Source organism: Colletes latitarsis, chromosome 6 (genome assembly GCF_051014445.1).
Source record: "Colletes latitarsis isolate SP2378_abdomen chromosome 6, iyColLati1, whole genome shotgun sequence".
Classification (NCBI taxonomy): Eukaryota; Metazoa; Arthropoda; class Insecta; order Hymenoptera; family Colletidae; genus Colletes; species Colletes latitarsis.
In genome coordinates, this window is record NC_135139.1 from 8,409,649 (window position 1) to 8,424,680 (window position 15,032).

The 15,032-nt window shown below is 36.8% G+C and overlaps 1 protein-coding gene across 1 annotated transcript; it reads right to left on the minus strand.

Annotated features, from left to right (window-relative positions):
* Positions 1–2,654: 2,654 nt before the first annotated feature.
* Ath (ATP-dependent RNA helicase DHX33) lies at positions 2,655–14,589 on the minus strand. Its single transcript, XM_076766692.1, has 7 exons — positions 14,200–14,589; positions 11,820–12,437; positions 11,285–11,517; positions 9,572–9,922; positions 6,055–6,253; positions 5,051–5,327; positions 2,655–2,994 (listed from the first exon to the last, which is right to left on the minus strand). Exons 1-7 carry the CDS (start codon positions 14,421–14,423, stop codon positions 2,818–2,820), a joined length of 2,079 nt encoding a protein of 692 aa, XP_076622807.1. The 5' UTR covers positions 14,424–14,589; the 3' UTR covers positions 2,655–2,817.
* Between the last annotated feature and the right edge of the window lie 443 nt (positions 14,590–15,032).

Here is a 15,032-nt window from a genome sequence, read left to right on the forward strand (position 1 = left end):
ATTAATTCCTAATGTCGAAATGCTACATTGAATACAGAAGCGTCAGTCGCAATAGAATAGATACTTTGTCATCGCGAAGTCGATATACATATACAGATTTATCGTACGAATTGTAACGACAGTCGTATCGATTTATACGTCTGTACTAACTACAGAAGCGGATAAAAACCTTCTTCGAATAATAGATGGCTAATAAGGCCAACGTATAGTTCAATCGGTCCATCGAGAATTTTTTGCGCGAAAAAATTAGTGAAGTCAAATCATTTTTGAAAACATCACAATGAAAAGTAAACAAATGCTTCAAACCCTTATATCTCCGAAACTAATTACGCTATCGACTTGAAACGAGTTTCATTTTAAAGGGGGTTTTATCCTCTATCCATTGAATATCTCAACTATTATTATTTATGTTGTCTTCTATCTTCATTTTGAAATCAGCTTTGACTCTATGCGCGCGAAGAAGTTTCAGCAATTCGTATTGATTATACGACTGGTGAACGATAAAGCTGGATTATAAATTGTTTATTATTTGAAAATGAATTTAAATTTGTATGCAGGATATTTGCATAATTACTAGCCGACATTTTTGGTCCATTCTTGTTTAAAAATCGCCCGTCCAGGTTGTGACCTTCCCTTGTAAGCGTCATCCCAGGGGTATAGATTCACCTAGAGCCACACAAGGGAGAAAATACAAGCTCGCGCTACAATTATCCGTATTAAGCCGTCGTCGAATTATTTCTGGTGCACGTCAGCCGCGCATTCACGCGTTAGTTCTATCGAGTTATCGTTCGTTCTCGCCTCTTACGCTTTCGTCGTTGTTCGAAATAGCTGCTCCCCGGGCTTCTCGTCTCGAGGAAAATCGCATTCCTGGATGTCGCGTGGTATTAACCGTATCAGCAACCTTCATCGTGTAAGGTTCTCTCTCGACTTTGCTCGGCGTATTACGCCTCGTCGTCTACTCGTCAGCCCATTTACCGGGAAACATCCCCCTTTGTTCTCAGACACGTTCCTTCTATAAGATCCTCCACCTTGACGAGCCGCTCGTAGCTGTTCTAGATCTACGGGAATGCTCGATAATCGTATTATTTTTCATCATTCTTCATCGAGAGATTCTCATATCCGTTGCTCCTGCTTTTGATTTTTTTCCATCAAACGTCGCCCTTGCTACCGGTATTAAATTCCGCAGTCCTCCTTAGTTAATTGAGAGACGCTCGGTGGATCGTCCATTTTAATTTATGGCTTAATACCGCAAAGGGGGATACAAGATAGGGAGGTTTACGGCAGTAGCGTAACTAGAGGCGCGATTTATCTATTTTCGTTGAAGACGACAATGGAAAGAAATGATTCAAGAAATGACTTTGAGATTTCGACAGCTTCGTGAAATTGCTGAGAAACGTGTGTTTCTTATCCCCTTCGAATTATTTGAACGATAACTATGAGTGTCAACTAGGTCACGATGGCATTTATAAAGATGTGATAATGTCTAAAATCCTTTTAAAATCAGTTTTCATATCGAATGCGGTTCTAAAATTATATTCACGTTTCGTGGAATAGCTTGCACGACTGTCCAGTGTATTTCCGCAACGTCCTAATTGACTACTGCTGAAAATTCACAATTTCGACTGTTTCGCCATGCTGCGGAACCGGAAATCATACAACCAACGTTTAATTGCATAGCACTATACCGAAAATAGTAGGACTATTTACATGAAATTGCGATGCCATTCTCTCGAGGTACCCACCTGTTGTGGTGACACGCGCTGAACCGAACGACGACCGTGCCCTATCTGCTCGTTCTCGTCAAACAAACCGTTTGCATAGTGTTAATTAACCGTTTTCCTGGTCGACATAGGTCAGCCACAATCATCTGGATCGTGAACGATAGGGAACACGATTACAATTTTAAAAACTTGGCGCGTTCATATAACAGACCGGCGAATTATTTGTCTTCATAATTAATCGATTCGGAAAGAGGCCAATTTGTATATTTCCTGAATCGTTGTGTATCCTCGTTGTCTCCTGTTCGTTACATGTGCATACAAACAACGATAAAGACATCCGCGTTGCTGCACCTATGATTAATCGACGCGCCCTGCTAACGACTTCGGAACGTGGCCAAATGTCTGTGTACGCTTTAGCTCGTCCAGGACAAGAGGAATGAATATACAGTGGCGGACATATACAAGTCTGCGAATAATTACGCTTTCATTATCTCGACGAAGGATTTTTTGTTCTTCTTTTTTAATTAAGTTATAGCTTCTAGCTCTTCTTCGTTCCGTAGTCGTCGGCATTTTTCAGCAAATTGTGTTATACTTTGTAACTTCTATTAATTTCCTTTGTAATTCCCGTAATAATAAACTTACAAAGAAATAATTAATTAGCTGTAGAAATACTAAAGACCGTGGCAATAAAGCTCGAGTGTGATGTCGTTTTGTCTGTATTTATCTGTGTGTTTATACGTGTTCCATCATGCATAACTTGTTGAAGATAATACGTTTACACAATGATTAAAGTTTTAGAGAGTGTACCTTAAATAACCAGAGTCTCTCTCGAAGTTGAATGACTGCAATTGCTAAAAAATGGAATAAAGGAATGATTGGTAGAAAGGAAAGAGCAATCGTAATTGGAGAACAGATGTGATGCCCAACGAGATAATAAAAGTTTTTATTCAAGAACTGTACAGATTATAAAAACATGCTGCATGAATCCACGCAATTACAACGATCTTGTAAAAAGCGAACGATGAGATTAGAAATTGTTACCATTTTTGCAGTAACATTTGTCAGGGACCGTTTGTCCCATGAGAAAAAGGCGTCCTTAGTCGTGTTTCCCAATATTGAGGCCTTTTTCAGTCAACCACGAGGACTCGATGACAGACAAACCACGAAGATAACATCTTCCAGTGGCTACGACCTCCGTGAACAATATTAGCGGTGGCTTGGTACCGTGTAACGTCGACGAAGGATGTATAGCTACCGGCTGCTTCGTGCTCACCTACACAGACGTACAATCCAATTACTCCAAAATTCTCGTTACTCACTCGCTGAGAGAAAACTTGCTTAAACTGCGTCCTATATCCGGCAAAATTTGTTTAAGCTTCGAATTCCCGGCATGACAACAAAATAACGCTAACAGTCTTCAAAAACGTCACGTATTCTATGCAGTGTAAACTATTTGCACCCTCCTTTTTGTCAACGTATAATGAACGTACGCTCCTTAACGGTAGACGATTGACCCTCTCGAAATCGTCTTCTTTTAATTAAAGAAAACTGACAAAAAATTGCATGCTTTAAACCACTGTGAACTCGACGTTACGTACAGTGAGAGTAAAAAGTACTACCACAGCGAGTAATTACAGCAAAACTTTCTGTAATTTCGTTTCTTGAACAATATGTTGTATTGTTAGACTTAGAAATAAGAAAAATAACCTAGTTTATAATTATAGTCTAAATGGTATTTTAGTGACCACACTTAGTCATGTTAAATACCTCGGTATTACCACAGACGAGTAGATCTTACACATTTTTGTGTCACGCACAACGTTACAAACACCAAAGGAAATGAAACAGAAAATAAAATTACAAAAATTTTATTGTTTTTTAACGAAATGAAAGCTGTACGGTCCAGAATTGGGTATCAATCGATTAATATCATTTCACAATACGCGTTGTTTGCATTTTGAAACACTAAAATTTTTCAACCCGTTCATAAGTTATGATTTTTTTTATATTGAAATTTCGGGGAAACATTTCTTCTGGTCACACATTATATTTTTGGTAAAGAATTTTTTTCTCAAAAGTGCGTAGGATTTCGGGAGTATGTGTATTCACTAAAAATGATTGTAATTGACCCCTATAACCGAAAGTAATTTTTCCAGAATGATTTGAAACTTTTTAATTTCGTCGAAAAATTTCAGCAGCTACCCCTGTCGATTTTTCTTAAAAATTCCTTTTTTATTTTTAGTAATTTTGTTTGACGCCCTAAAGAAAAGTTGTCTAATACCTTTTTGTAGGTATCTATGAGCTCTACTTCAGAAAAAAGTTTCATTGAAATATATTCACTATTGTAGGAGTTATGGCTGTTTAAAAATTGGTTCATTTTTATGGGCTTTTTCTCATTTTGCGTGGTCAAGGATCAACTTTTCGAATATTTTTGCGATTTGTACATATTCTCCACCAAAATACGCGTAGTTTGCTTTTTTAAACATTAAAATCGTCCAATCCGTTCAGGAGTTATGACGTTTTAAAGATTCGCATGAAATTTCGGGCTAACATTTCTGGCCAGTAATTATATTTTCGGTAAGGAATTTTTTCTCGAAAATTCGTAGGAATTGGGGGGTATGTCTAATAACCAAAAATGATTAAGGTCTACTCGTATATCTCGTCTGTTGTATTACTTTCCATACTAACTTATCTTTCAATGCATATTATGAAAGAATTAATTCACATAGTCTCAGCTCTCTGAGACTTATTCACAGATCTTGCAAATTCTTTGACAACACTGATACACTAAAAATTCTCTATTGTGTTTTGATAAATCTCCATACTATAAATTTCGATTCGCATAATTATGACGGCTCACTTAACAATACAAATTTTCAAACATTGCATAATAGATATATGTAATCAAAGATCGTATTTCATGTTCAGCAATTATTCAATCGTTCTCCTTGTATGTACCATCAAAATATCAAAAAAATCTGCAAATCACCGCACAACATATGGATCTCAAAATTGCATAAATAGAATGATTGATAGCTCCGTACATACAAAAACAAATATGATTAAACTTAAAACTATCTTTGCAACGTATTGTACATTAATTATTTTGCTTTAAAAAATTTTAAAACGATAAAATTTTCTCTTGTATCATTTTTATTTTATTCTTCCTTACGTATAAATTTCTTTTTGCTCTAAAGGGTTTCTCCCGTTAATGAATGAATAACAATGTTACAAGAAAAGAAATTGATTTAGTTTACGGTTTTCCTGTAGAATTTCGGTTCGAAAACACAGGTCCGTTTGTATCGGTAATTTAATAATCGAATACTCACGGTGACGTAAGTTTGATCCCTCTGCAATTCCGCTAGATTGTCACAGAGGCCCTCGAGAAGCGCCTTTCTCAGTTGCTCTGTATTCGTACCGCAGCTCGTCTTCTCTAAATTCGCGCGTTTCGCCAATGCGGCGAGCTGCTGTCGCACCTCGGCGGCGTACTCCAGATTTCTATGATGCAGAAAGTTCTCGTGACACCAGACCTTCCTCTGCTTCGTGTTCATGTATGCGCGAAAAACGTTCAGCAACGTGACATGGTCTCCCTCGGGTGAAGCAAATCTGGAACGAACGAAACACCGGCAACGTGCCACGTAACAAGCTACAAGTATCGATCACGCTTCGGACCATTTCACGTTTAAAAAGAATACCGGGGTACACTGCTCCAGATTCTGCAGATTTTTAAACGATGTGACTTTCGAGACTACTGAAAGACCACGAATTCTCGAAGGCTCGCTGTTTAGTACTGATAGTTGTTTATGGAAACGGTCGATTAAAAACTGCTTTTCAAACGGATCCTCGAATGTTTGAAACACGCTCGATTTGGATCTTCCACCGAATCGTCGTTCGCGCCGCGCCGAAATTGCGACATTTTTTTTTATCGCGTGGAAATCATTACCAAAATATAAATTACTAGCAACCAGCAGTTACCGTATCAATTCTTTTTCAATACTTTTGTAATTAAACAAATACTTTTCCCTCTCTTTTTCTTAAACACAAATTTTTGTACTCGTGCGTACGTTCACGTTGACGTAGATTTAACAAACAATAATTGAGGGCGATGCAATTTTACGACTGTTCAAACGACATCTATCTTGTTTAGGTACTTTAGGACATGTGCTCGGGGTAATATAATGCCTATACTTTAAAGAAATGAGATATAAAAATAACACCTTACTATACTTGTTTAATTATTCAAATACGCCTCTGTTAGAGGCTCAGTATCTGAACCAGATTTTAAGATTCAACCGTGAAATGATGAGAAATCAGTATCTTATAAAATAAATACCTTGCTCTAGCAACGTAAGCTTGTTGTCTCTTAGCAGGTGGATCGGTAAATACAGATTCTCCTGACAATAACGCAATGACTGTAAGCGCTTCCTCGAGGCACTGATGCTCCACCGACGCAAGAATCACTTTAGTGAATCTTGGATCCAATGGGAATAAGGACATCGTTCTACCAAGTGTAGTCAGCTGCGGCGGAGAACCTATTCGCGTGAAAATCAAACGAGAAACTTTTGTCTGATACGGCAACACAGCATACCAACACCGTGAATCGAAGAAAAATAAATCGATTGACCTCGATTGTTCTTATTCCTTTTGGCGACCGAGTTTGCACTTTTCGTTGGATCTTAATCCGAGTCCCTTTCTCGTTGGAGAAGATCCATCGACAGTACTAATTTCTTTCTTTAAGTTAAATTTAATTAACTCGACCCTTCGCACTCCGCGCGTTTCTTGCACCTGCAGCTATTCCACTTCAGCGTATTTATTATTTATTATTAACATTGACGTATACTTGTTTCTGTTAATTTTATTTGAAACGATAGATTGTCGCCTTAAATCTCTTCTACTTTACTATACAAAATCTTGCTTCCAAAAGATCTTAGTTCGAGGCTTCTTTAAAATCTAACACAATATTTTTCTAACAGTTAAAAAGTTATAATCCGTACCTTAATTATATCTCCGTTTAGAGAACCTGCACACTGCAATCATACTACTTTCTTCATTCTGTTACACTATTTTACTCAAAAGACTAAATTAAGAAGAAAGTATTTTGCGCTATTGCGCTATAGGCATTGCGTTCTGTAAGTCGACGACGAAACATGGTCTGAACAAAATGAGATTAAGAGAAGCTATTGAAAATCATACAGATTCTAGGACGCTTGAAAGCTCAAAATCGATGAAGATTGATCTTATGGTACTTGACATTTGGACATATAGCTCAGCTCGAAAGCTGCTCAAGACCTAAATAGTAACACAAAATTAATTTCAGGCTGAGACTATTTGCAATAGTTATATTAAAAGAATTAGTTTGCATCTTGATTCTGCTGTTATTTCCCAAATACATACTTCAAAAATAAGATTCACCCTCGTATCTCTATATTTCACTTTCATATTACATTCAATGTTTGTTTTTGAACGGTTAAGTTAAATCTAGCTATACAGTGTATTTGGCCACCCTTGGGAAAAATTTTGATGGGAGATTCTAGAGGCCAAAATAAGACGAAAATCAAGAATATCAATTTCTTGATTGAGGCTTCGTTAAAAAGTTATTAAAAAATTAAAGTAAAAAATTTCAAATCATTCTAAAAAAATTATTTTTGGGTGCGGAGGTCAATTATAATCATTTTAGTTCAATACACATACCCCCGAAATCCTACCCACTTTCGAGAAAAAAATTCGAGTAGGTATTGAAATTTTTGAGCGAAATTAAAAAATTTTGAATCGTTTTAAAAAAATTATTTTCGGTTATAAGGGTTAATTACAATCATTTTTGGTGAATACACATACCCCCGAATTCCTACGCATTTTCGAGAAAAAAATTCCTTACCGAAAATATAATTACTAGCCAGAAATATTAGCCCAAAATTTCATGCAAATCTTTAAAACGTCATAACTCCTGAACGGATTGGACGATTTTAATGTTTCAAAAAGCAAAATACGCGTATTTTGGTGGAGAATATGTATAAATCGCAAAAATATTCGAAAAGTTGGTCCTTGACCCCGCAAAATGAGGAAAACCCCATAAAAATGGTCCAATTTTCAAACAACCATAACTCCTACAATTGTGAATATATTTCAATGAAACTTTTTTCTGAAGTAGAGCTCATGGGTACCTACAAAAAAGTATTAGAGAACTTTTCTGTAGGACGTCAAACAAAATTACTAAAAATGAAAAAGGAATTTTTAAGAAAAATCGAGAGGGGGTAGGTGCCTAAATGTTTCGACGAAAAAAAAATTTTTCAAATCGTTCTAAAAAAATTATTTTCAGTTGCGGGGGTCAATTACAATCATTTTTGGTGAATAGACATATCCTCGAAATCCTACCCAATGCCGAGAAAAAAATTCAATAAGTGGACAAATTTTTCGACGAAATTAAAAAATTTCAAATCGTTCTAAAAAAATTATTTTCGGTTGCCGAGTTCGGTTACAATCATTTAGTATCATTACACATACCCCCAAAATCCTACGCATTTTCGAGAAAAAAATTCCTTACCGAAAATATAATTACTGGCCAGAAATGTTAGCCCAAAATTTCATGCAAATCTTTAAAACGTCATAACTCCTGAACGGATTGGACGATTTTAATGTTTAAAAAAGCAAAATACGCGTATTTTGGCGGAGAATATGTATAAATCGCAAAAATATTCGAAAAGTTGGTCCTTGACCCCCTAAAATGAGAATAATCCCATAAAAATGGTCCAATTTTCAAACAACCGTAACTCCTACAATTGTAAATATATTTCAATGAAACTTTTTTCTAAAGTAGAGCTCATGGGTACCTACAAAAAAGTATTAGAGAACTTTTCTGTAGGACGTCAAACAAAATTACTAAAAATGAAAAAGGAATATTTAAGAAAAATCGGCAGGGGGTAGGTGCCTAAATGTTTCGACGAAAAAAAAATTTTTCAAATCATTCTGAAAAAATTATTTTCGGTTACGAGGGTCAATTGCAATCATTTTTGGTGAATACATATACCTTCGAAATCCAGCGCATTTTCGAGAAAAAAATTCAATACATGCAGAACTTTAAACGTTAATAATTTGTTAACGAAGCCTCCATTAACAAATTGGTATTTTTCATTTTCGTCCTATTTTGGCCTCTAGAATCCCTCATTACAATTTTTCCCAGGGGAGGCCGAACACCCTGTATTTGTTGCAGTGGTCTGATTATAAAAAGAATTAGTTTGCATCTCGATTCTGCTGTTATTTCCCAAATACATACTTCAAAAATAATATTCACCCTCGTATTTATATTTCACTTTCGTAATATTTTCAGTGTTTGTTTTTGACCGGTTAAATCTAGATATATTTGTTGCAGTGGTCTGATTATAAAATGCAGCCGGTTTCCAAATATCCGTATTACAAAATCGGGTCACTGCAGACGTATGATCGATTTTTATCAACTTTTTTTTTTGGTAAATCTAGAATTACAGCGGGTTTGGTACGCGTGTATTTAAATACACACGAAACGGAGACTTTTTACTCGAAACCATTTGTTCAATCCCCTTCAATCGTTTCTTTTTACCGTCGGTAGCAGCGGAAATAACTTAGATGTTCGATTTAAATGGGGCTGTATGTGGCTGTAGGCGATTGATACATTCGTAAAAAGAAGAAGAAAAGAATTGATTGAAATCCGCGAACCGACTATTCCTGAATCTTCTTGTTAGAGAGAATCAATCTTTCGATAGTCTGAACGGTTCGATCGGCGAAGGAACCCACTGAACAAATAGAAAAAGGTCTCGAATCATGGTCGAACGATCCGAGCGGTCAATACTTTCCCTCCGAAACATAATCATGCTCACCTTTAACGGCGCCGAGGTTTTCCAAGCAGGTCACTGCGACATCGACGGCTTCCTTTGGCGGTTTGTCCATAAAATCAAAGGTAGTGATATCTACCCCGATAGCAAGCAGCTGGAGCGCTACTCCCGCGAGGGCACACCTTTGTATCTCGGGCACCGGCATTTCCTTCATCCTCTCAAATTCTTCTTTCGTGTAGGTTCTGTAACATTTTCCTGGCGCTTCTCGGCCGGCTCTGCCCGTCCTCTGCCAGGCCTGTGCCTTTGAGACTTTTTCCACCCTGAGTACGTCCAATCCCGTAGTCGGGTGATGAGTCCTCGCTTTGACCACTCCGGTGTCGATCACATGTCGAATTCCTGTGTAATTTCATCGAGAACGTCTGTGTACGCCGACCGCCACGAACCTCCTCGCGGAACGTAATCACGAAAACGAGCCGAGCAATCAACCCTGTCGCGAACGAGTAACCCGGTTTACGGCTGGGATATTAACAGATTGCGGCGCACGCGGAAAATGAAATCGACCCCTTACCAACGGACAATTTCCCGAATTAACCCGTTCGAAAACGAGCCCGGACCGAAAAACTATCTTTCGCGCATAAACTGCGTCGGCGGACGCATTCTTTTCAACAAATTTTGAATCAAAGCACGAAAATGACAAATTGTCAAATATGCTTTTTAAACCCCGTTACAAGGCAAGTAAAATTGGTCCGGAGAAACCAAAATTACAACTACAAACAGTCCCATAAGTATTCGTACCCTCGTTACTTGTAAGAAAAATTTGTTAAAATCAAAGGATGCACTTAAAGTTTTGCAATAAATTTTTTATTATAAATGTACACATCTATAAAGTTTATTTATACCAAATTATAACAGAACTGATTAACTAATAACAAAAATATATTGATTTTACTCTGCATAATACATAAAAGCAATCCACAAATGTATTCGTACTAGTGTAGATTTTGTCAAAAAATCGCATATTATAGTAACTTTTTTACTTTGTATTAATTTTCTAGTATTTTGTGGGTCCACCTTTATGCTTTATTAGATTGTTTAATCGATTTTTCATACTTCCTACCAGTTTTGAAGTGATATTTGCTAAGAATGATACGAATACTTTTGTGGACTGTCATTACGTACTACTTAGAATAAAATCGATATATTTTTGTTATTGGTTAATCAATATTGTTATAATTTAATATAAATAAACTTTATACATGTGTTCATTCATAGCAAAAAGTTTATAGCAAAATCTTACATGCATCGTTTGATTTCAATAAATTTCTCCCATAAGTAATGAGGGTACGAATACTTATGGGATTAACTGTATGTAATAAAACAATTTTGAAAGATGCAAGTTTACTCTATGAAAGAGCACATAGCCAACGTAATATGAAAAATAAATTAATGATCCTTCTATTTAATTAAGTTTCATATTTCTTGTAAAGTGAATCTTAACGTATGGGTATCGATGTTCATCGAAAGGGTCACGAATAAAAAAGAAATAATTAACGCATACCTTGTAATCGGGGCTGAGCAAATATCTCTTATTGAATCTTTTCTAACTTCGACTGTAATTTGATTTATACGGTACTCGACTTACGCGGAAAACTCCGGAGCTAATTAACCGCGTAAGTCAAGGACTCGCGCTGCAGCGATTTATCATTGTCAATGGATAATCTTACAAAAGTCACGGGGATTAACGTAATCGTAACTTACCACCGATGGTAACAGACGTTTCGGCTACGTTGGTAGATACGACAAGTTTCCGCATTCCCGTTGCGGATGGTTTAAAGGCTTCCAATTGCTGATGCGTCGGCAAAGCCGAATACAATGGAAAAACCTTTAACGGTGGGCATCCCTGTCCATCCAACTGTTTAGCTACTTGTCTTGCGCTCGCGACTGCAGCTTCTATTTCTTCCTGACCGGTTAAAAAGACCAGAATGTCCTCGCTGGATAAAAGACAGAAACATTCAGAAATCGTTTTCTTCTCTTCGACCTAGTTTCCCGTTTGCATTCGAACATCTTTCCACTAAAACGCGATAAAAGCAACGATACATAAATCCAACAATCTTTTAACCGATACAAAATTCCATATTTTTCATTTCAATAAAACGATATTAGCTCGACGTTCAACGCGTTACTATTGAGATCTTTAACAACCCATTCGACTGGCTCGACGCAGCCATAGACAACGGGTAATAAAAAATAAAATGAAAACGGAAGGGAGAAGGTAGATAAAAGTCCCGCTTACTTGGCAGGATTATCACGATGAATCTGAAAGGCGGTAACAAGGGCAGAGAACGCATAATCTTCTTGCGACTTGACGGCGTGATAAATCTTCACGGGATGCTGACGACCCTCTAAGTACACCGTCGGTGCTTGAAAATACTTGGCGAACTTATCGACGTCCATCGTCGCTGACATCACGAGCAGCTTCAACGGCGGCAGGTTCTTAAGCTTTCGTAAATTCTGCGCCCGCCGTGCCACCCCGAGCAACACGTCAGTTTGCACCGATCTCTCGTGAGCCTCGTCGAGAATCACCACGGAATAATCCGATAGAATTTCGTCGGTCATCGCCTCCCGGACCATCATTCCATCGGTGAGATACTTGATTCTCGTTTGCGACGATGTGACGTCCTCGAAACGCACGCAGTAACCGACCAATTTACCCGTCTCCACGCCCTGTTCCTGGGCCACCCTCCGCGCCACGCTCACAGCGGCCACCCTTCTGGGTTGCGTGATACCGATGCAACCGGTTGTACCAGCGATTCCGCAAGAGAGAAGTAATTGAGGAATTTGCGTCGTCTTCCCGCTGCCAGTCTCGCCGATAATGATCAGGGTACTGTTCCTCCGAATCTCCTCGAGTAGTCTGCAATCAATCAAGTCGAAAAGATTACGTTCTGGAATTAATCGAATCGGAAATAAGACGTTCATGACTTCGAAAGACAGAATAATGAAAAGAGATTTTTAATTAGAACGAGTTTCGTTATAACAAGTACTGAAGTAAAAGAAAAAAATGACAACACTTTGACATACACCAAATTTTGTCCCAATCGGTCAAGTCGATTTTGAGATATTACGGAAACTAGTTAAAACGACGCGTTTAAAGGTGTTTACCATTTTCGTGAACCAAGAAAATAGGAAACAAATAAAGAGTTTGGATATACATTTTTAAAACCAGATTCTTCAAAAAAATTTGAAACAAGAATAAAAGGTGTACGTATTTGATCATGAAGAACAAAAATTATGAATTACGAATCAATTAACTAATTTTTCTACTCCTTCCTACGGTTATTTCTTTTTGTGATTTTGTATTATAACGCGAAGATTCGCCTTGTATCGCGTTTGCTACGAGTTCTCCGAACCATAGTGACTGTTCAAACCTTTAATAGCAATTTAGTAACTAAATGATTTATGTTCTTCGCCGCAGAGATCGATCTAAAGGCATCGATGGCAGGATCTGCTAGTATAGCCGTACATCGATAAATTCTTTAAAGATTCGGAACAAAACGCAATAATTGTTAATGTTTGCACCTGGTGATCAAATACGTACAACTCTTATACACAACAATTTCTAAATATTCTATCTAACAGACTATTCAGACGATTACCCTTTTATTTTTGTCTTTGCTACCTCTTTGGTTGTTTTCCACCAAGTTGATCCGGAACTGCTTATCGTATTACTTCAGGCCAACTTGGGTTCTTAGGATCTTACTTGGAGAATATCTCCTTTCTCGGGTGTCGGTTTTCTCTCTCACAACTCTTTTATTGAACTCACTATATCTATCCTATCTTCTCTTACTTAATTCCAAAGTTTGTCTTCATTTGTCTATTGCAATGATTATCTTTGAAGAGTACTTAAGCTACTGTGTAAATCTCATAATTTTTGATGAGCTACTTATTAGAATCTTAGAGTTGATATGCAAGGTGATAAAAAAAAAGTAGTTTAAAACTTTAGAACTGTGCTACCACTCCAAGCTAAAAAAACATATTTCAGTTTTCCTAAGACAACTGGAAGTATCTTTTATTTATATCCATAACAAAATAAATGTATCCTATAATTAATCATAAAGGACGTTAAAGTATTAATAAAATTAAACACGTGTAAAAAATGAAAAGAAAACCTAAGCAATTTAGTACAACATTTTTATTTTATTGTACTTGTGATGACTTTTAAAATTCTCTGCATTGATATGACAATTATCAACTTGAAATATTAACAAATGTCATTTTAAGTGCGATAATTCATTAAAAATTCTTTCAATGTGCTTCATAAAAAAAAATTGTTCATCTTAATTTTATTCTACATTACAAGAAATCGTCTGTTGCTCAAAACACAACGTTCTTCATAAGCAGAAATACTAATATAAAATATAAATATTATTTATCATATTAGATTTAAATCCCGAAACAACGAATTTATCAAAAGATTTTTTAAATATTTACAATACGCGCGCTTTGAATACAGTGGCGTCATCTATACGGTGAGTGACTGAATGATTAATCACGCACAGTCGATGATTCTCCATTTTGTTTTACATTACGTTTCGAGTACGTCGTGAATGTTCTTCGCAGGACAAAATAGCAGCAAAACTTAATCAAGAAACAAAAGAAATTGATGCAGCACTTACCGCTTACGAAGCCTGTAAACTGGTAACGATTTCCTTTGTTGTTGTAAATTAACGTTTCCTCTATCCACATTTTCTGTCTGAACATTTTGACTATCCTCGTGTTTTTGAATTTTGCTGGGACTCTCGTTAAACACGACGGTAGTAGGGCGTTTTGGTGCTAATTTTGAAAAGCTGGAAGTACCTATAACATTGTACTTCGAATCTGTGTTGTCGTGGACGCCCATGTCGCCTGTAATTCTAGCACAAACGGCGAACTTACCAACGGTAACTGTGTCCACGAGCACGCACGTGTTGCACACTATAGCTGTGTACAAATAAGCGCTTTGACAGACGCAAACAGTAGCCAATGGCGTAGGATCACCAATTTAGGTTATTTGTTTGCCATTTTTCTTTCTGAATATAACAAACATACTTTATACGACCGTGATAGTAATGTTTCTTTTTCGATTAGTCTGCCTGTTTTTTTTTATAATTAAGTGAAACAATCGTTGTACGATAGGAATAATTGTTTTGTTTATAGCATTATGAGAAACACGTGATCACATTTTTTAAATCTCGCGACAAATGAATGTATACGTCCATGTTATCTCCATCAAACAAATTATATTGAAAGTCTTTTAAATGTTAATTTGTTTGCTATGACATCGTTTATCATGCATTCGTGCGATAAAAATACTTTAATTTCATTTCATGATGAAGGAACATATTAATCTTGTAAATGCAAAATTTATATGCTAATATACAGGCTGTTCTGGTACGTGTAGGAAATATGGCAGAAATTGATTCAGGACATAAAAATAAGAAAAAAGGGTGCATGAAAACTATGCCTTATT

Bases quoted from the DNA above. Each gene is read 5' to 3' on its own strand.
- Ath (XM_076766692.1), bottom strand. From the start codon at position 14,423: ATGGGCGTCCACGACAACACAGATTCGAAGTACAATGTTATAGGTACT. The intron at 11,518-11,819 runs GTAAGCGGGACT...TCTTTTATCCAG, and splicing joins CATCGTGATAATCCTGCCAA to CGAGGACATTCTGGTCTTTT. The intron at 2,995-5,050 runs GTGAGTATTCGA...ACGTCTGTGTAG, and splicing joins GGGATCAAACTTACGTCACC to GTGAGCACGAAGCAGCCGGT.